Source organism: Acinonyx jubatus, chromosome B4 (genome assembly GCF_027475565.1).
Source record: "Acinonyx jubatus isolate Ajub_Pintada_27869175 chromosome B4, VMU_Ajub_asm_v1.0, whole genome shotgun sequence".
Classification (NCBI taxonomy): domain Eukaryota; kingdom Metazoa; phylum Chordata; class Mammalia; order Carnivora; family Felidae; genus Acinonyx; species Acinonyx jubatus.
The window spans coordinates 132,653,913-132,674,362 of record NC_069387.1 but is presented as its reverse complement, the minus strand read 5'-3'; the positions used below and the strand labels follow the sequence as shown (position 1 = coordinate 132,674,362).

General features: G+C 50.5%; 3 protein-coding genes across 5 annotated transcripts; 1 reads left to right on the top strand and 2 right to left on the bottom strand.

Moving 5' to 3' along the window:
* Window positions 1–93: 93 nt before the first annotated feature.
* On the top strand, window positions 94–8,581 carry NDUFA6 (NADH:ubiquinone oxidoreductase subunit A6). Its single transcript, XM_027070600.2, has 3 exons — window positions 94–263; window positions 7,288–7,403; window positions 8,381–8,581. The coding sequence occupies exons 1-3, from the start codon at window positions 125–127 to the stop codon at window positions 8,510–8,512; spliced, it is 387 nt and encodes a 128-aa protein (XP_026926401.1). The 5' UTR covers window positions 94–124; the 3' UTR covers window positions 8,513–8,581.
* Window positions 8,582–9,882: 1,301 nt separating this feature from the next.
* SMDT1 (single-pass membrane protein with aspartate rich tail 1) lies at window positions 9,883–13,236 on the bottom strand. Its single transcript, XM_027070602.2, has 3 exons — window positions 12,966–13,236; window positions 11,355–11,495; window positions 9,883–10,137 (listed from the first exon to the last, which is right to left on the bottom strand). The coding sequence occupies exons 1-2, from the start codon at window positions 13,149–13,151 to the stop codon at window positions 11,358–11,360; spliced, it is 324 nt and encodes a 107-aa protein (XP_026926403.2). The 5' UTR covers window positions 13,152–13,236; the 3' UTR covers window positions 9,883–10,137; window positions 11,355–11,357.
* A 477-nt stretch (window positions 13,237–13,713) lies between these two features.
* Window positions 13,714–18,500, bottom strand: PHETA2 (PH domain containing endocytic trafficking adaptor 2). Of its 3 annotated transcripts, none has more exons than XM_027070594.2 (3): window positions 18,363–18,500; window positions 16,992–17,063; window positions 13,714–15,947 (listed from the first exon to the last, which is right to left on the bottom strand). In XM_027070594.2, the coding sequence occupies exon 3, from the start codon at window positions 15,940–15,942 to the stop codon at window positions 15,160–15,162; it is 783 nt and encodes a 260-aa protein (XP_026926395.1). In that variant the 5' UTR covers window positions 15,943–15,947; window positions 16,992–17,063; window positions 18,363–18,500; the 3' UTR covers window positions 13,714–15,159. The 3 variants fall into 3 exon arrangements, with proteins under 3 accessions (XP_026926395.1, XP_026926396.1, XP_014933379.1); XM_027070595.2 differs by lacking the exon at window positions 18,363–18,500 and adding an exon at window positions 18,178–18,347; XM_015077893.3 differs by lacking the exon at window positions 18,363–18,500 and adding an exon at window positions 17,796–17,830.
* Between the last annotated feature and the right edge of the window lie 1,950 nt (window positions 18,501–20,450).

Below are 20,450 nucleotides of genomic sequence, written 5' to 3'. Positions count from 1 at the left end.
CAGAGAGCCCGACAGCTCTCCTCCCGCCTACCCGTGACGTTTAGGGGCATGGCGTTCAGTTTTAGCCAATGAGAAAAGATTTTCGTCCTTAGGCCGTACTCGCGGGAGGGGTTTCTTTAGCAAGATGGCGGCGAGCGGCCTCCGGCGAGCTGCCGTTGCGGCTTCCACTTCAGTGAAACCCATTTTTAGTCGGGACATGAACGAAGCCAAGCGGAGGGTGCGCGAGTTGTACCGCGCCTGGTATCGAGAGGTGCCGAACACTGGTGAGAGGCAGCGGCGCACGCGGGGCTCCGGATGCAGCCGCCCAAGGTCGCAGCCGTCCTGGCCTCCCAATTCTCCCAGGACGAGCTGAGGTCACCGACTTGGGAACAGGCGACTCTGGGTGCTTCAGGGGAGGAGGGTCCCTCGAGCATTAGTGGACCGGATCTGGCGGCTGCGCCCGAGTCAGACCAGCCGTGCCCCGCATCCGGATCGCGCTTCTAGGCGCCCTGGGCGCTTTGGCCCTTTAGTAATTCTTACCGAACCCGTGGGAGGGAAAGCAGGGACTGTCATTGACGTGCTTCATTTTACAGATGAGGCACCTAGAGGCGAAGTGACGCCCCTGAGGCCCAGAGCCAGCTCTTGTTGGATCTGGAACCCAAAGTCAACCGTAGAGTTCCTGAATATTTATATGTACAGGTGCCCATTAGGTTATGTAAACAGTGGCCATAGGACTTGAGCGATCATCCCCCCACACAAAAACAGACAACCAGAGAAGGGACGTGATTTTCCCAAGGTCATCCAGTTAAGTCAGTGATGCCTCTTCCAGTCCAGGTGAGATGAGTGTCCTCCCATTTCCAGTTTCCCAAGCTTGTTCCCTAGATCTGTGTGTAGTATTTCTCAGGAACTCCTCCCCCACCCCACTAATGGCCTGCTCGCTACTACCTCCCTGTCCCCTGCCTTCACTTAGATGTCGGAGAACCAATCTGTTCACCTGAAGGATTGAAATAGAAGCTCCCTGGGTACAGAGATTCTGTTTTCTTGTTTTGGTATTCCCCCTCGGTGCTGCCTGTTGTACTTAATGAAAGGAAGATTGGGGGAAATTCCACTAAACCGTCAAGGGCAGTACAAATGTCATTGAATGGGCTGTCGATATTTTATTTTGTTGATTTGATTTAGTTTAGTTTAATGTGGACTGTCACTGCCAGTCTGAGAGGGGAGGTGTTTTTAAGCGAGTTGGAGCATAATAGCGCCCTTCTGGGCTGCCTCTTCCCTGCCTGTGAGAAGCAATCGAATGTGGTGGTTACAGAGACTTGCCTCCAGACCTTGCCCCTTAATATAGCTGTATGACCTTGAGCAAATTATTTCATCTTGCTATGCCTAAAGTTTCCTCATCTGTAAAATGAGCATCATGATAGTACCTTCTTCAGAGAGTAGCCCTTATTAAATAGGAAATATGTCTAAAGTGCTTAGGGTAAGTCCTGGCACTTAGTTAGGCATGCATTGAATGTTGGCTGCTACTGTCATTATTATTATTATTATTATTATTATCACTGTTATTTATAGCAGGAGCCTCCATGCAGAATCCAGTTTTTTTTTTTTTTTTCATCTTTATTTATTTTCGAGAGAGAGCAAGAGAGGGATAGAGAGGGAGAGAGAGAGAATCCCAGACAGGCTCCGGCGCTGGATCTCACAAACCATTAGATCATGACCCCAGCTAAAATCAAGAGTCAGATGCTTAACTGACTGAGCCACCCAGGTGCCCCAGAATCCAATTTTTTTGATGTATGAGAACTGTTTGTTCCCCATTGTCCCTGACTTTTTGAGAGGTTGCCAATGACCAGAACTTAGACCCACAGGATACTAGGGAGGGAGAAACTTGAGTGCAGTGCTGGTTTGGGGACTGCAAATTTAAATGCCTTCAGGGGGCAGGTGGATAATAGGTATAGGGGAGTGACTGTAGCAAGGGTGTGCGGATGTGTGTGTGTGTTGCGGGGGGGGGGGGGGGGGCGGTGTATTCAATTGCAGATGTTGAAAACAATGTTTGCCTGGCAGAATACTTCTGTGAGTGTCCAGAACCCTTTCTTGTTGCAGAGGGGAGCAGGAGGTGCGGAACGAGACCCAGATGCAGGAGGAATGGTTTGCATAGGGTTAAAAAAAAAAAAAATCCGGTGGCTGAGTTGAGGATAGATCCACTTATCCACCCTCAGGAACCAGCTCTTTTTAAACCATCCCCTCCCAGGAATTCCCCACAAATACTGTTCGGGAAGATAAACCCAGAGTCAGAAAGGTCCTGACAGGAGGAGCCTAGAGAGCAAGGGAAGGGATGAGAGGGAAGGGGCTAAGGGGGTGGTACATTCTTATGGGGAGGATTGGTGGTCTGTAGCTGGTCAGTTGCTCAGGCCTGTGTCTACACCATTGTCATACTGTCCATCATTGGGATTCCAGCTGAGGAACCAAAGCAAAGAATTGGGAATAAGTAATAGCATTTATAGTAACTAACGTTTATTGAATTGCATACATAGAGCCCAGCATTATGCTAAATGCTTTACATTGCTTTCTTTTAGGGTAGGTTCTGATCGTTTCCCTGTCTTTCAGAGAAGAAAACCGAGGCATGTAAATGTATCTCACATCACACCATTAGTAAGGGGAGGAGCGTGACATAGGAGACCCTGACTGTCCAGCTGTTACACCTGGCTCCTGCTGTGGTTTTCCCTGAATCTCAGGGGACCCAGTTATGCCGCACTTGGAGAGCAGCCACGTGCCTGGGTGGTGGCTGCCTTGCATGGGAACACAGGGACTGAACTACCTGCCGAATCCCTCCACTGAAAAAGTATTAACCTGAGGCTTGGTGGTTACAGAACAGGAGACTTTTTGTAGAAACCATTTAATTTCCATTTCATCGGGTATCTCTTGTACTACAGGGTCAGTACTAAATGCTTAGAGATACAAATGTGAATAAAACAACCCTGCCTTCAGGGGTCTTATGGACTAGTCAGGAAGATCGGCATATATCCAGATTATTAAAACTTAAAATAGATATATGGGGAATAAGTGCTGAAAATTTTAACAACTAACATTTGCATTAGCTTTACTGTTTACAAGATGTTGTCACTTGAGTTTTGCCATGGTCCTATAAAGGAATTAAGTCAGAGGTTATTTTTTTTTCCTATTTAAAAAAATTTTTTTAATGTTTGTTTATTTTTGAAGGAGAGAGAGACAGCGTGAGTGGGGGAGGGGCAGAGAGAGGGAGACACAGAATCCGAAGCAGGCTCCAGGCTCTGAGCTGTCAGCACAGAGCCGGACACGGGGCTCGAACCCATAAACCACGAGATCATGACCTGAGCCGAAGTCAGAGGCCCAACCAACTGAGCCTCCCAGGTGCCCCATTCTTTCCTATTTTTAATTTTTTTTATTTTTTATTTTTCTTTTCAAAAAATTTTTTTTAATGTTTTTATTTATTTTTGAGACAGAGAGCATGAGCAGGGGAGGGGCAGAGAGAGGGGGAGGCACAGAATCTGAAGCCGGCTCCAGGCTCTGAGCTGTCAGCACAGAGCCCGACGCGGGGCTCGAACTCACGGAGTGTGAGGTCATGACCTGAGCCGAAGTCGGACGCTCAACCGACTGAGCCACCCAGGTGCCCCTCTTTCCTATTTTTTAGATGAGGAAACAGGCCAAGGAGGCTGTACCCTAGGTAAGGTCATAGTTCACAGAGGTGTGGAGACCTTACCCAGCTTGTTTGACCCCCTGAGCCCAGGCTCTTTTCCGGCACACTGGGCTGCCTTCCCATCTAAGGATCTCCCAGCGCCTGTTATGAACGCTACCAAGATGAATTGGAGCAAACAGCTGAGAACCATATCACTGTCTTCCTTTCTTAACGTGTCAGAGCCTTTCTGACTCAGAAAAACCTTAACAGTAACTTTGGGAAAACACACAGAGGCTGTAGAAAAGGCACCTTCATCCAGAAGGGCCACATTGATGTCTTCCTCTTGAGCCTCTCAGATCTTTCAAATTGCAGTTTAAATATTCAGAATTTGAAGAATAAGCCAAAGAGCAGTTGGAATTAATTTATACCAGGGTTTCTTGACCCATTTGTGCTGGATAATTCTTTGTTGTGGGGGCGGTCCTGTGCATTGTAGATTAACAACATCTCTGGCCTCTACCCAATGGATGCCAGTGACACTCTCTCCTTGGTTGTGACAACCAAAAGTGCCCCCAGACATTGCCAAATGTTCTGGTGGGCAAAATCATTGCTGGTTTAAGAACCACCGAGCTAGACCAAAGAACAATTCTGCAGGCTGTAGCTATTTACCTCCCGCAGCCTTTCTCACTGGTGGGGGGCATGTTTAAGGGGTTGGGATGGGAGGAGGGAGATTAGGAGAAAGCTATGGAACTTGTCTCTCTAGAGACAAGGGTTCTTAACCTCAGACGATGGGCATTCAGGGATCTGTGCACTGACACTGTAAGCAAAACTTGGCGTTTGTGCCTGTGAACATTTTCCTGAGGAGAAGGTTTGTCCACCTGATGCCCTGGTGTGTGGTTCAGGAGGTCATGAGGAATGAGAGCGGATGGACACCAGCTCCCCTGGTACAGAGGGACCTTGTTTTTTTAAACTCCCAAGGTGGGACAGGAATCTAATATAAAAATGCAGGAGAGATAAGCACTGACAGCAGGGGAAGATTCCTCATATTCATTTCCTTTAAAAAGCACCAGATTGTAAATTAAGAAAAACAGGGGCTTTTGGGTGGCTCAGTCAGTTAAGAGTCAGACTCTTGAGGGGCGCCTGGGTGTCTCAGTCAGTTAAGCATCTGACTTTGGCTCAGGTCATGATCTCACGGTTAGTGGGTTCGAGCCCCGTGTCGGGCTCTGTGCTGACAGCTCGGAGCCTGGAGCCTGCTTCAGATTCTGTGTCTCCTTCTCTCTCTGCCCCTCCCCAGCTTGTACTCTGTCTCTCTCGCTCTTAAAAATAAATAAACATTTAAAAAGTTGAAAAAAAAATGTTAAGAAAAAGAGTCAGACTCTTGATTTCCACTCGGGTCGTGATCTCACGGTTCGTGGGTTTAAGCCCAGCATCAGGCTCTGCACTAACAGTGCGGAGTCTGCTTGGGATTTTCTCTCTCTGCCCCTCCCTGCTGGCACACTCTATCTCAAGATAAATAAACTTAAAAAAAAAAATAGAAAATTAAACATTAAAAACACTAAACCTGGATTCCAGGTCCAGGTTTGCCAATAGTATGACATCAGGCAGGTACCCACAGTGCTGTAGGCCCCAATCTCCCCAAGTGGAAAGGTTCTAAGTTCCTGGGTGCTTGTTGGTTTGCATTTATTTTTGTGTCTCTGTCTTATTATCCCTGTGTTTCCTCTTTTCTAAAATTCCTACTATGATACTGACTGTGGTGGGAACCTAGATTTAGAGCATCGACCATTTCTCGTGGTGCCAGTACTCCCACCACGATTGATTTTAAGCTGCCAAAGTGAAGTCACTGAAGGCTGATTTGGGAAGAGCCTCCATGAGAGCCAGCTCCATCACACCGCTGGAACCGAGTTGAACTCTTTCCAGTGGGAGTAATTTCTCTCCTCTGTTAACACCTATGAAGCTGGGATACAGCTTCTCCTATTAGATTTCCACTGTTGCTTACTCCCTGGTTGGATCAGCATGGCATGGGATTTCCCTCAGCAGAAGCCTTATTTTTCTAACACTGTCGCTAAATTAGGAGTAGAGTTAAAGACTCAAACTTTATTGTTGATTAATTCAGTCACTACATAGCCCTCATGGTTTTCGGAGCTGGCTTTGAGAATCCTGTAGACTAGAGTGGACATGTCCCAGGAATGGTCACAATGCAAGGGATCCTCACCAAATGAGCACACAGGTCTCCTCAACCACAGGCTCATTCTAGACTGTAAGCCTTGTTTATGCTGTTCACTCAGCCTAATGCGCCCCCTCTTCCTAACTCCACCTACCACACAAGGCCCTGTTCGTGCCCTTGTTGTCATCAGCAAATCCACTGAAGGCTGACTTCCAGAGGATGGGAACACAAATGACTAAAACCTAATTTTCAAAGGACATAACATGGGCCTCCTCTGAAGTCCCAGGTCCCTAAGTCTGTGCCACTATTTTAGGCACTTCGGGATTGCTGAATATTGTGATTTTTCTTTGCATTCGTGGGTGGCTACCTCTGACTATAGAGTTTAAGAGAGTAGGAGTCCCATCGTAAACTACTCCTTCCTTCCCCCGAGTAACCTAATGTGGTGGTCGTCCCTGACTGGACTGAAGCCCCTCCTCTCTGCACAAACACTCAGCAGGCTCCTTCAACCCTAAGCTTGTGTGCTGCACAGACCTATACCCCCATCACTGTCGGTTAATTTCAACCCTGTCCTCTTTTGCCAGTTGTTCTATGTAATAATCATGCTAACGTTTTTGAGAGCTTATTCCATGCCAGGCATGTTCTAAGCATCTTGTATCGTCTCCAGAAATCCACAATGGCTCTGGGGTTATACATGCTCTTTTTTTTTTTTTTTTTTAATTTTTTAAGTTTATTTATTCACTGAGAGAGAGCACAAGCAGGGGAGAGGCAGAGAGAGGGAGGGAGAGAGAATCCCAAGCAGGCTCTACACTGTCAGTGCAAAGCCCGATGTGGGGCTTGAACCCACGAACCGTGAGATTATGACCTGGGCCAAAGGCAGATGCTTAACCGACTGAGCCACCCAGGCACCTTGCTCTTTTTTTTTTTTTTTTTTTTTTAACATTTATTTATTATTGAGAGATAGCACGAGCAGAGGAGGGCCAGAGAGAGGAGGAGACACCGAATCCCAAGCAGGCTCCAGGCTCTGAGCTGTCAGCACAGAGCCTCACGCGGGGCTTGAACCCACAAACCGTGAGATCACGACCTGAGCCAAAGTCAGACAGTTAACCGACTGAGCCACCCAGGCACCCCAGGGGATTATATGTGCTCTTAATCATCCTCATTCACTCAGAAATAAATACTCTCAGGCACAGAGAAGTTAACGTACGCAGGATCATGTAGGTGACAAGTTGACAGAGCTGGGGTTTGAAGCCAGGTTGTTGATATTCAAACTACACTGTGCTGCCTCGGGTCTGGTCTCCTCAAACAAACTAAACTCCTTGAGAGCAAGCGCCGTGTCTCACTCTTCTCTGCAGCCTCAAGCACCTAGTTTAGGGTCAAGCAAATACTTGGTGAATGAAACGAATGGGGAACCTGTTTGTGTCTATGAATATCCACTGACTCAATTTTTGTAAAACATGTCTTGATCATATAGTTTCTACCCTGAATCATGTTTTCTCTTTAGTGCACTTATTCCAGCTAGACATCACCGTGAAACAGGGACGGGATAAAGTCCGAGAAATGTTCATGAAGAATGCCCATGTCACGGACCCCAGGGTGGTTGATCTTCTGGTCATTAAGGTAACTGATCCCTCCCGGACTGACTTAAAAGAGCAGCCACCTTGTCCAGAGCTTCTCAGTCGTCTCGTTTGTCTCCCAAGCCTGAAAAGCAACTACTAGGTCAGCTACTTTTGCTTAGGGTTTCAAAGAAATAGATGAATTTAGAGGTTATCACCTCTAAGATTGTTCAAGAAAAAAAAAACATTGGGGTTTGCATTTTTAAAAAAGATGAGGAAAACATTTAAAAATTTTAAAAAAGGAGGGGGAGGCGCGTGGGTGGCTCAGTTGGTTGTGTCCAACTTCTGCTCAGGTCATGATCTCGCGGTCCGTGGGTTCGAGCCCCGCGTTGGGCTCTGTGCTGACAGCTCCGAGCCTGGAGCCTGCTTTGGATTCTGTGACTCCCTCTCTCTGCCCCTCCCCCGATCTCACTCTGTCTCTCTCTGTCTCTCTCTCTCTCTGAAAAATAAACAAACATTAAAAAAAAGTTTTTTAATAAAAAAAGATGAGGAAAGTTTGAAATCTTCTTGAACCTCCTTCCTGGAAGTTACTGCTTCACTGGGTTGCTGCTTATAGCTGGAAGAGGCAGGCAGGTTAGCTGAGCCCTGTGTACATAGTTCAAATCCCAGACCTGATTCTATATCTCCAGTCAGTCACGTTAGCATCAGTGCATACTTTAGCACGGACCAGTACACTGCATGGAATGTTAAGCAGAAACCAGCCAGTCAGGTTAGGCAGTCATGGGGGAGGGGCCTACTGACCTGGGAGGCTCTCCTCTTGGAATCAGTTAGCTACAGAGTTAAAGAATATTGGAGAGGCCTTAGAGATCAGCTAGTACAACCACCTCGTTTTCCAGATGCCGAGATGTGGTCTAGACCAAGGATGTTACTTGCCCAGAGTCACTCGACAAGTCCGTGCAGAGCAGAGCACAGAATCCCGGCCTGTATGGTGGTATTCTTTCCAGCCACGCTGACTGAACACCTCTCCCCTCACCTGTGCAGGGAAAGATGGAACTGGAGGAAACAATTAACGTCTGGAAGCAGCGGACACACGTCATGCGGTTCTTCCATGAAACAGAAGCGCCGAGGCCGACGGATTTCCTGTCCAAGTTCTACATTGGCCATGACCCGTGACTCAGTGGAAAGGTGCATGTTGACATTTAGATATTTTAGAACACAAATAAACTCAGTATGCGATGGTCACTTCCTAATAGAATTCCACTGGTGAGCCAGGGGGAAGTTCTCCTTCTGCAGTCTCTCTCCCTTTTTGCCTGAACAAGTGGGGTCTTAGTATACACACCACCTGTTCTTTCCCTTTCCTCAAGTGTGGTGTTTCCTATAAATCAGACTCTCTTTTCTCAGAGCCTTGCATGTCAGTAAACAGGAAGGATGAGGCCATCTGCTCAGAAACCATCATTCCGGGTGTAAGGCTGGATGACTCTGTTAACTTAGCTGTGTTTCCACAGCCTCCAGGATAGCTTGGTGTCACGGCACAGATTATCCAAAATTAGCTCTTGCCGTTCGGGAGAGAAGAGAGTAACGCTGAGCGGCGCAGAGTTAGGGCTGACGGGCTGGGCTGCTCCTCCCTGGGCTCTGGAGAGAACGGCAGCTCAGAGGCCCAGCGCCTCTACCTGCAACAAGCGTCCGTTCTTAAAGGGACATGAGCTTCCTACCCAGTTAGGCGCTCTGCTAGGAACGCAGCTGTTTAGTGCACAGACAACAGAAATAGCTCTACTGTTTGCAAATGGGACTGTGGCTCCAGGGACAGGAGAATCAGCGTTGACGCAGATTAAATAACTCATCTTTGTTTGCTTTTGGTGGTTCCTTCCCTGGGTGGCTAAATGCTGGAGATGGGTTCATTATTTGAGTACACGGTCACCCTGGGCATTGCCACATTTTTTAGCACCGCCAACCCCTTTACTATCTTTTCATCTAAGGAACCCAAGTTTTGAAAGATTCATTCTAAGAATGATGTTTTAAAATTTTTTAAATTTATTTTTGAGAGAGAGAGATACAGAGCGCAAGGGGGTGGGAGGAGATGGAGAGAGACACACACAGACTCTGAAGCAGGCTCCAGCTTCAAGCGGTCAGCATAGAGCCCGATGCGGGGCTTGAATCCATGGACCGTGATATCATGACCTGAGCTGAAGTCGGATGCTTAACCAACTGAGCCACCCAGGCACCCCTAATAATGGTATTTCTAAGGAGTTTTAAACAAAGCTTATGATTAGCAGGTGAAAACTAGCCAGCATTCCTCAACACAAAAAAAGCTGGAGGCTTTAGTTAGCCTGTGCATCGTTACTGAGGGGAAAGTTTCTGCTGGGCTTTTGTAAATAATGAAAATAGGTCCAAGGCACCCGTAATTACTTTCGTAGCTCCAGAGGGGCCTGGGAATCTTGGGTTATAAATCAAAGACCTGTTATGTTCAGCTGCTAGAGAAAGGTCAGCAGGGACAGGAAACGGCAACTAGGGTCTTACTCATATTGAGACACTTCAGCCACCACTCAGTCATACAGAGCTGATATTTATTATGTTTATTCGTAAGTTGATTGTGCTCAGTGGATAGCACATTTTTGGGGAACCTCCCAGAGCCTGGGGATCTGGGGTATGGTCACAGACGGTGCAGGAGGCTTCACTGGAGTCAGGAGGCTGAGGGGTTTCCCTGGGCCCTTCTGCTGATAGGGAAGTAGGAGAGGCTAGGAGGATCACCATATCTGAATTAAGTTAGGGCTGTCTCCTTTCTGTACTTCCTCCATGTCCTGTAAGAAAGGAAAGTAGCAGTGAACTGGGCACGGAGCAGCGCTCTATCCACACACCAAAAAGAGAATTCCAGGGAGGTTCTACCAAACAAGGCAGGAGCAAGGCAGTTTTATTCTTTCATACATGTACTGAACATTCACCGGAGACCAGGCACTGGGGGCCCAAAGGTATAAAAGACATGTTCCTTGGGGCACACGGCTGGCTCAGCTGGTAGAGCATGAGACTCTCTTGACCTTGGGGTCATGAGTTCAAACCCTATACTGAGAGTGTAGAACTTACTTTAAAACAAAACAAAACCCCCTGTCCCCTGCCAGGAGGAAGCTCATCGTCTAGTAGAATTTGGAGGTGTGTCTGTGTGCTTAAGTGTATAATAGTGTCACAAGAGGGACTGGGCAGAGGGCACAGCCTCACTTTCAGATGGAGGAATGAGGGAAGACTTCATCAAAGATCATGAAGAACTGGTAAAAGTAAGTGTAGTGAGAAATAGCCTTCCAATGGCAGGAAGAGTGAGCCACTGCTCGGGGGTGGGTAAGCCTGTCGGTAATTCAAGAAACAGTGAATAGTGGGGATAGGTGTGAGGTTGGGAATATGGAAGATGCGGCTGGAATAAGAGGTGTGACCAGATCATGTGACCAGATCATGGCAAGCCTTGAATCCCAGACTACAGAGCCAGAACTGTCTTCATCTACAACAGAGAGGCAGCCAAGCAGCCCACGTTAGAGCACCAGAAGCCAAGACGCGAAAGGTGAAAAGGACAGGCACCGGGGGAAGGTTTGTGAACAGCCAGGTTGCTGTGCCTGTACAGCCTGTACAGGTACGGAGTTTGGTAACCTTGCGAACCATGGTGAGGATGTGCAGTTTCTAAATTTCAATGTGGAGAATGAAGCTGTTCGGGGTGGGTGTCTAAAGCATATTAAACCATTAAGAAAACTTACAGGTTGAGAGAACGAGGGTACATAAAGGGCAAATAAAAAGGCTGGTTGGGATCAACTTAGTCGGAAAAGATCCCAGTGAAGTTCTAAGTCAGTAAGATAGTTGTCCTCATCCAATGTAGAGAAAAGGCAAAATAAAAACATCAGCCAAGTGAGTCACTTTATTAAGGGTCTGCACCTCTGCTTCAAGTGAGGGAAACTACTACGGGGCCAAACTGCATCACAGTTTAGATGCCCCACCCCACTTCCTGTTCCCAGTCCATGTAGGGGAAAAGAAGTCTTACCTGTTAGTCATCGTCGTCGTCATCCTCTGGGACAAAAATGTCATGCTCCTCAAGCAGAGCAGCAAAGTTCTTGCTAATGAGCGTCCCGACATAGAGAAAGGGGATCACAATGGAGAACACACGGAGAAGGCCGAAGGACATCTGCAGAGGGTCAGAGTGGTGGCTGTGAGTTCCAGAGCCCACTCTGGTGGGACCACAGAAGGCCCGGCCCTCAGGGGCACTCCTGTGGACCCCAGACCTGTGATAAGCAACTACTTGATTTTAAAGTCCTCGGAAAAAGAGCAAGAAAAATAATTCGAAGAATTGATAAGATGATGGTCATCAAAGTGGATACTGGGAAGAAAAGTATAAGGCATTCTAGACATCTAAAAATTAGGGCTCAACCTGGTAATTACTTGCAGATGCAAACAGGTAAGAAAGTACTAAGAGCTGGACTGTGGAAACAGAGCTCACCTCTACTTGAAGACACCAAATACGTGAAAATGGATTACAAAACAATGAGCATGTACAGTGAAAGGATACAGTCCTTTAACTGATTCCCCAGGGCCTGAGAAGTTTAATTGCACCACATTAAGTGTTCAAGCATGTTTTGAAAAGTGAGCATGTCTTCACGCTAAAAGATTGGCTGTTTTAGATGGACTAAGGGAGTTTCAGTATAATCTCAACATATCCTCTCATATTTTCCTATGGAGTTTCCAAAAAAAATTTTTTTTCAGCTGTGCCTTTTTATAAGGCAGCTCTTCCCCAGCATGGACCCTGCTGCTTCCCATGAAATAATCCTGAGCTCACTGACCGGATTAGCTTTAAGAGAATTTGTTTTTGTTTTGTTAACTCCCACGCAGCACCGGAGTAAAAAAGCAAACTTGTTTGGCTTAAAGGGCTGTTTCCATTTTACTTAGAAAAATCCAAGGGTACTCAGGGCACGTGAGAGCATTCAGCGGTGGAAAAAATAGGACCTGGTGGAGGTGGGCGGGGGAGGAGGGTCGACCAGCAAGAAACCTGGATTCCAAGACCTGACGGGCTGCTCGCTTTGGAGCCTCACTGGCTTCACTGCTTTGGCCCGATTCTTCATTTATAAAAACTGACTGTAATACCTCCCTGCACACCTCTCAGAGTTGCAAATTACATGAATTAAACACTAGGTCAAAACTCCTACGAAGAAAAGGTCTGTCCCACGTACAATTTATTTACAAAGTCCTTTCACAACTCGTTATTTCATCCCATCAACTCTGAGGCTGACAAGAACAGAGTGGTTATGTGATTTGTCTATACTGGGTGCATATAGCCGAGTCTTGTGGCCCTGGAGAACTCGCGCACCGCGCTCCTCACGATAAACTAGTGCAAAGTGCAGTCCTCAGCTCTCGCTCCCCCACCCCTCCATCCTCTGTCTCCTTGCGCCCAACTCAATCAACACCGGGATCTGACCCTACCATCTCCTCCCACCTGTCAAAATTCGCAGGGCATCATTGCTAAACTTTGTCCTTGATCCGTCTTCCGGTCTAAGGCGGTTGTATGATTGGCCTTTGCACCTATCAGTCGGCGTCGACCCGCACACACTCCCCATAATGATTGGCCTCGGCCCCTTCGCCCCGCCTCCAGGCAGACACTCACTTTCACCGGTTTGGGCAAAATGGCGCCGCTGCGAGTAACGATGACTGACCTCGACGGTACCAGGCTCCGACCTGAGCCACCCCCTCCGGCGGAGACATCGCCACCTTTCCTCAAGCTCGGCCCGCTCCGTAAAGCCCCGGATCGGACGGATGCCAATGCCAGCCAGCGAGCCGCTGCGGACGCCATCTCCCAGCTCCGCCCCTAGCTCGGCACCCGGGCCCCACCGCCCAGCCCCTGTGACGTCCTCATGGAGAGCACGGCCGCAAGCCTCGCGAGACCCTTGAGATCAGACGAGAGGCCCAGCTCTCACACTTGCGCAGTGCGCCTAGTTCCCCTATGCGGTAGAAAAGAGGCGTTTGTTACCGGCCGGACGTGGTGACGTCACGAGGAGGATGCCGGTGCCCCAACAGCCGGCTGATTCTGGGCATGCCGGGCGGGGTCTTCTGGCTGGCGGTCCTCATGGACCCCTCGTATTGTTCACTTACCCAGAACAGCCAGGGTTTGGCAGAGTGGGTGATTGTTGAGAAGAGAAATCACTTTAATTGAGCGTGAAACAATTGTATTTCTCTTTTTAATATTTAAAAAATATAAATGTATTAGTTGTACTACTTGGGTGATTTGGGAATTTTATTTCTTGCCAAGGTATACGTTCTCTATAAGCAAATGTAAACCATAACTGAAGGGGAGAAATGGGGCTTTTGCACAAATTGGTCAAGTGGTTGTTAAAATAAACTTTGAGGAACCAAAATGAGTAATAAAAACCTAATGTTTTAATCATATAAAAATACTGTAACCATAAGAAAGATAAAAGCCTATAAAAGTGTCTGTGTAGAAAACAAGGCGCAGTGGGCTGTGGGACTCCTGTACAGGGTTCGGAAGGTAGCCCCTCTTCTTAGGACACAAGCCTGGCAGGAACCGGTTCTGGACTCTGGGTGGCCTTGGGCGTGCTGGACTTAAGAGGCTGTCGGTCACAGCCTCTGGACCTCGTTGGCCCTGGTCAGGCTACTCAAGGCCCTAATAAGGGATTGAGAGTCTAAGAAAGGGCAGACTGTGTGTATGGAGATGGGGGGATGTCTTGACCAGGTTCTGCATCTTCCATCCAGCCACTGCTGCTACACCTCTAGGGCTCAGGCTAGTCTGGCTGCTGGCTCTCTAGACGCAGCCACTTTGCCTCCCAAAACAATCGATAAAACACTTGGCGCCATGCTGCTGAGAGTAGCAGTGAGAGGGTCTTGGCAGATACGCGCTGGCTGACAAGCAGGATGGTGAATGAGTTCCTAGGAGGGGTTCAGGGTTGGGAACAGCTCTCTGGGAGCAGTTAGAAGAATTTATCCTGGTGTTCAAACTCCCAGAATGCCCTCGACTGAAAACCAAAATAACAACCTGGCTTCCCCAGGGAGCCACATTGCCTCCTCGCTTCTTTGGCTTCCCACTTGGCAGCTCCAGGAGCTGGCTGCTAAGGACAGAATACAGGAAGGATTTCTGCTGACATAAAAAGCTCCCAACCCCTCTTGGGACAATGACCAGCACCATCTATAGACAAGGCAGCCAGGGAGAGAAGATGGGGGCCCCAACACTTGCTGAGAAGAATCAATCCCTCTTCATTGGCTGAAGGCCCTGCCCCTCCAAAGGGCCCCACCCAAACTGCAGTTCCTATGCCCAATCTTCCCACCGCTCAGGAAGAGCTGGGCCCCAGAAACCCCCAGGACAATAAATCCACTTTCTCTGACAGTGTCAGTCCCTCGAGCCAACATTTCAGCCAGCTTCTGGTATTTAAATGTACACACGACTCCCTGTGTTAGAAGTTGTGGTTGTAGAGTCTGTTGTGTAGGTAAACAGGCAGGGCAGCCTGAGGCCATGTAATAGTCCCCACTTCCTCCATTTCATTAATATTCCCTGAGAGCGGAGCAGTCCAGCACAGAGTCAGGAGACTTGGGTCTGGCCCTGTGGTTGCTGAGCAAGCATCCCCTCCTCTCTGGGCCTCAGGAAACAAAGGGGTTGCAAGTTAACGATTCCTTAGTCCCCCTTCAGGCACAAAGGTGGATCTGGAGCCTGGAGGAGGCCTAAAAAGCAGGAAGGAGAGAACCCTCTCAAAAAAAGCAACTTTAAAACAAATAAACATTAAATTCCTGGAGAAGCACTGGCTCTGGTGTCCTGACCAGCAGGACAAGGGCAGAACCCAAAGAGCCGAGGCTCAGTGCCCATCCTGTTTCTCACGTTCTGGCCGGCTCCCCCGGGCCCTCTGCATCCACCTCTGCCTCAGCTCCGAGATCTCCTGGCCATACCAATTGTGCAAGGCAGAGAAGTAGAAGGTCTCAGGGAACAGGGGGCTCTGCCTCCTGCCCAGGAAGAGGCCGGCAGGGCCCTGCAACTCGGCCAAGCCCTGCCCTGCTGGCCTGCTGCCACTTTCTTCACCCAAGTCCACAGGGCTGCAATCCTTGGAGAGGGAGTGGCCGTTTTCCAGGCCCGGAGGCCGATGGTCAGGAGCCTGGGGCTTATAGCGGCTGGTAATGGCCTTCCAGGATGAGTGGCGATGCAAGGCCAGACTGTGGCGGGCATCTCGCAACTGGCTCTCCAGCTCGCGCACCACCAGGCGCATGTAGCCAAAGCTCGCCCTGGACAGTGCCTTCACCCAGGCCTCCTGGGCCGCGGGCCCATCTGCCGCAAGCAGGTGTGGGCGCACACCAGGGGCGTCGAAACGGATGGCAAAGGCAAACTCCTCAGACATTGGAGCCTCGGCCAGCTCCACCGTGCAGCCCTCCAGCACCACCAGGCTCAGCGGGGCCCTGCTCTCTCGGCTCTCAAAGGAGAACAGCAGGTTGCCTTTGAGAACAAACCAGCACCTTCGGCCAGTGCCACTGGGAGTGGGGGGAGTCCCTGCCCCGCCCCAAGTGCGCAGAAAGCCCGTATGGTCTGCTGGGGAGTCGCTCAGTGCATAGTGGGCTACACTCCTCTCGTTCAGCTTCATGGCTCCCATAAGAACTGTGAGGGGAAAACATTTTTAAAAAATTAAAAAAGGGGGGGGGCACCTGGGTGACTCAGTTGGTTAAGCATGAGTTTGAGCCCCGCATCAGGCTCTGTGCCAACAGCTCAGAGCCTAGAGCCTGCTTCAGATTCTGTCTCCCTTGCTCTCTGCCCTTCCCCACTCGCACTCTGTCTCTGTCTCTCTCTCTCAAAAATAAAATAAAAACATTAAAAAAAAAAAAAAAGTGGCAGCGGGAGAGGGCCAGAGAGGGAGGCAGCCTCCGTGCTCCTGTGGGGAAAAGAACGCTGGCTCTGGAGGAGACCTGGGCCCCAGCTCTGGGGCCTCTACTCACTTGCTGTGTGCCCTGAGGCTCTCACTGTCTTCATCTGTGAAATGGGCTAGCCTCCCCTGACTTTGCTCTCAAAGGGTTGTTGTGAGGGTCATGGAAAAAACTGGACACCAGAGGGCTCAGAGAAAATGATAACGTGTACCAGACCAGGAGGTATGGAGGGCTTTGACACAGCTTTTTAAAATCCAAAGAAAAAGGTATCAGCTGAGCTGAAATGGATCCTGAACCCACAGAACCCATAGAAATCATTATGCCTAAACCATCCCCTGACCCAGGGGCCCCTCAGCTCCAACCCTGAGGCCAAACCTCCAGGGTTTCTGTGACCCTCCTGGGCCCCCGCGGCCTCTCATTCATTGATGGCGCAATTACCCTTTAGTAAGAATCCGCAGCCTTCGAGGCCAGATGAGGGCAGGGTGAGGCAGGCCTGCCCCATTCCTCCATCAGCGGGGGCTTAGATATGGATCTGTGCAGTAAACGAGTGCGGTACAAACACAAGGCGTGGCTGGGTAGGACCATCCTCAGCCATTGACTGTCGGTGCCTCACGGATCATAAGTGACACCTAGTTCAACTGTCCTCCTGACTCATGAAAAACTGAGGCCCAGAGCAGTGAAGATGAACTGCCCAAGGCTGCATGACCAGCCAGAAGCAGAACTTGGGTCTCCCGATTCCCTCATATCTTCTAGGGGCAAGCCTTGGCAGTGACTCACTTACCAGCAGAGCTCACAGCAAGAGGGCAGGGGCCTGGCTTGTCTGGCCACACGGACTATGTGGTTCCTAGGGCACCTGCAAAACAATTGTCAAACCCAGTGACCCCCCCTCCTAGGGGATGAGAACTCCTGCTCAGTCTTAGGAGCCCAGTAAAAACCACCACCTCTTCCAGGAGGCCTACCCTGATCATCTCCGTACCCACCCACTCACCCAGGCCAGGCCCTTAATAAGGAGCAATTGAATATCACTTCTCAGAACTCAGTACTCTACTCCCTAAGGCTAGGTCAGAGTTAAGTGTCCTCAGCTTCCTGCTTTTCCCTTCTAGCACATGTCGCAGGTTGGCTTTTAAGTCACCTAATCTGAGAGGTCTGTCCTGATGGCTGTATCCAAAGTGGTCCTGATCACCAAGGTGACCTGATCTAAGGTGACCCAACCAGCAGCCCCTTACTTCTGTTTGCATTTCCTTCATGCCACAATGATCTATCTCATTTGTGTTTACAGCATTATCCCCAACCCCAGAATGGGCAGGACTCACCTTGGCTGGCCGCCCCCCCCTCCCCCCCCCCGTTTGACTTCCAATATCCAGGAAGAAAGTATTCAAATAAGTGAGAAAACGCCAACGGACAAAGCAGCCCCTCCCTCCTGGAGCCTAAATTCAAGCGGGGAGACACAGTGTAAACAGACAAAAGTAAATAATAAATGAATGTAAAAATGAATTACGGAAGAAATAAAGTAAGGATCAGTCATGATAAGGCCTAAGCGGGGGCCCACGAGGGTGGGGTGGTCGCAGGAGGAGGAGGAGCTCACTGAGGTCTGCCCCGGCCGAGCCTTGCGTCCGCCCGGCACCCACCGGGGCGCGGAGAGGGGCTCCGGAGCGGGAGGAGCAGGGCTCCCGCCCCCGCCGCGAGCCTGGGGAGGGGTGCGAGGCCCCGACCGCGGAGCCGGCGGGGAGTCGGTGCGCCGCGTCTCGCCGGTCTTTTTGTTAGAGGAGCTGGACGGGCTGGGGCGCTGGACCCACCGGCCTGGGGCCACCGGGTGGACCCCTGACCCGCCACCGCCCTAAAACAGCGGTCGCCTCGCCGGGAACCTCAGTCTCCGGGTCCGCGCAGTGGGGCTGCCCCGCCACGTCCCCGCTGGCCACGCCCTCCCGGGGGCCGCCTCCTCCAGAGCCCGCGGGGCCCGCGCTCACCTCCGCGCCGACGGGCGCGCCGAAGCCCGGGAGGGCGGTCCGCGCGGTGGGCTGCGCCCGCGGCCTGGGGCGATCCGGGCTCCGGCCCCCGCGCCTCCGCCCGGGCGGGAACGTGGCCGCGGACGCCGGGAGACCCCTTCCGGGCGGCTCGAGTTACCACCCCCCCCTCCCCTCCCACAGCTCACCCGGGGATCTGCGAAGCGGCCTCTGGATCCACGCGGGAGGGAAACTGAGGCCGGAGAGGCCGAGACTTGCCAGAACCACGGAGCTGGTCAGCGGCGGGCGACCTCGAACCCAGGGCCCCGCCGCAGGCCGTCCGCGGGCCTCGGACCCAGCCCACCGCCAGGAGAACTCGGAATCCTTCTCTTCCCCTCTCCAGCCCCCTCTCCCCGCCCGGCCCACTTTTCCCACTGAGCCAAGCCTGGGACGGCTTGGGCCCGGCGCCTCCTTTGGGCGGGCTCCTATCCAGTCTGCGAGGCCCCGCCGAGCTTCCTGGCAACCCCACCCGGCTCCAGAAGCGCCCACATTTCTGTTTCTGGGGATTATCGATTTCTGCTTCCGCCACTCCCACCGGCCTGCAACCCACCCGCGGTCCCCAGGGCTCTGCCTGGAATTGGTCCAAGGGTAGGCTTGTGGTGAGGGTTCCCGAATGCACAACCAACCGCAGGAGGCTGGGGGTTCCTGACGGCCCTGGAAGCCAGGGAGGTCGGAATATCTGCCCATGAATTTGGTGGTTCCCAGCTCAGAGCTCTAGCCTTTGCAGTTCCTGCAGCCTAGAATGTTCCTTCTTACCTCTATCCCTCAGTTCTAACTTCTCAGGGCTCCTTCACACCAACTAGGTCTCCGCTTAAATGTCCTCTCCCTGACTATGCGATGTCAAATAGCTCATCCTCAAGTCTATCACATCCCTGGGGTGTATTTTCATGATAGCACTAGCCACTACAGAACATTCCCTATACTCATGCTTTTATTTCCTGTTTATTATCTGTCTCTCCCACTAACTTTTATTCAGTTAATAACAGAAACCGTAACAAATGTGTTAGAAGGTAATAAGTGGTATGGAAAATATAGGAAGTCACACTGAGCTTGGGAATTGCTGGAGCAGCGAGGTTGCAATTTCAAATAGGATGGTCAGGGTAGGCCTCACTGAGAAGGTGGCATTTGAGAAATACTGGTAGGAAATAAGGGAGCCAGTCATGCCAAAATCTGGAGGAAGATGATTCCAGGCAGAGGGAACAGTTAGTGCAAAGGCCCTGAGACCAGTCGTGTCTGAGGAACTGCAAGAGTGTGGCAGAGAGGCAGGGAGGAGGGGGACAGCAGCAGGAGATGTGATCAGAATGCGTGGGGTTGGGCTTTGTAAATCTGTGAGTCTCCAGACTGAGATGAACAGCTGTCACAGGGTCTTGAGCAAGGAGTGACCTGAGGTATGTTGTGAAGGAGTACTCCAGGGGTGCCTTGGTGGCTCAGGCAGTTAAGCATCTAACTTGATTTTGGCTCAGGTCCCTGAATCAGGCTCTGTGCTGCCAGCATGGAGCCTGCTTGGGATTCTCTCCCCCTCTACTCATGTGCACGCTCTCTCTCTCTCTCTCTCTCTCTCTCTCTCTCTCTCTCTAAATAAGTAAATAAGCTTAAAAAACATATTTGATGAGGGGTACCTGGGTGGCTCAGTTGGTTAAGCGTCCAACTTCAGCTTAGATCATGATCTCACAGTTTGTGGGTTCCAGCCCTTGTTCTGACCGCTCAGAGCCTGGAGCCTGCTTCAGATTCTGTGTCTTCCTCTCTCTCTGCCCCTCCCCCTCTCATGCTCTGTCTCTCTCTGTCTCAAAAATAAATAAAACATTAAAAAAAACACAACATTTCATGAATGTAGGGGGGAAAGAATATGTAGAGTGCCTGGGGCCAGTACAATGGGTGGCTGGCCCAGAGTGTCAGGTAGGGGAGGAGAGCCTCCTGGCTCCGCAAAAACAGTGCCCTACACCATGCATCATGGCATTTTCTCACTTCCTTTTTAAAAAGCAGATATTCACTCCATAGTATTTATTAAGCGTTTACATTGTGTCGGGCACTGTGCTCGCCTTCAGGAACCCCGCAGAGGTGAAAGGACTAGCCTCTCGGGGAGCCACGGTAGTCAGGTCACCCAGTCCATAGACTTGCTCCGCGGGTGGTGCCTGCCTGAGGTGGGCGGGGAGAAGGAACTTGAGGGGGCGGGGCTTTGGGAACTCCGGGGGAGGGCTTATGGGCCCACAGGGGGCGGGACACGACATCGCTAGGAG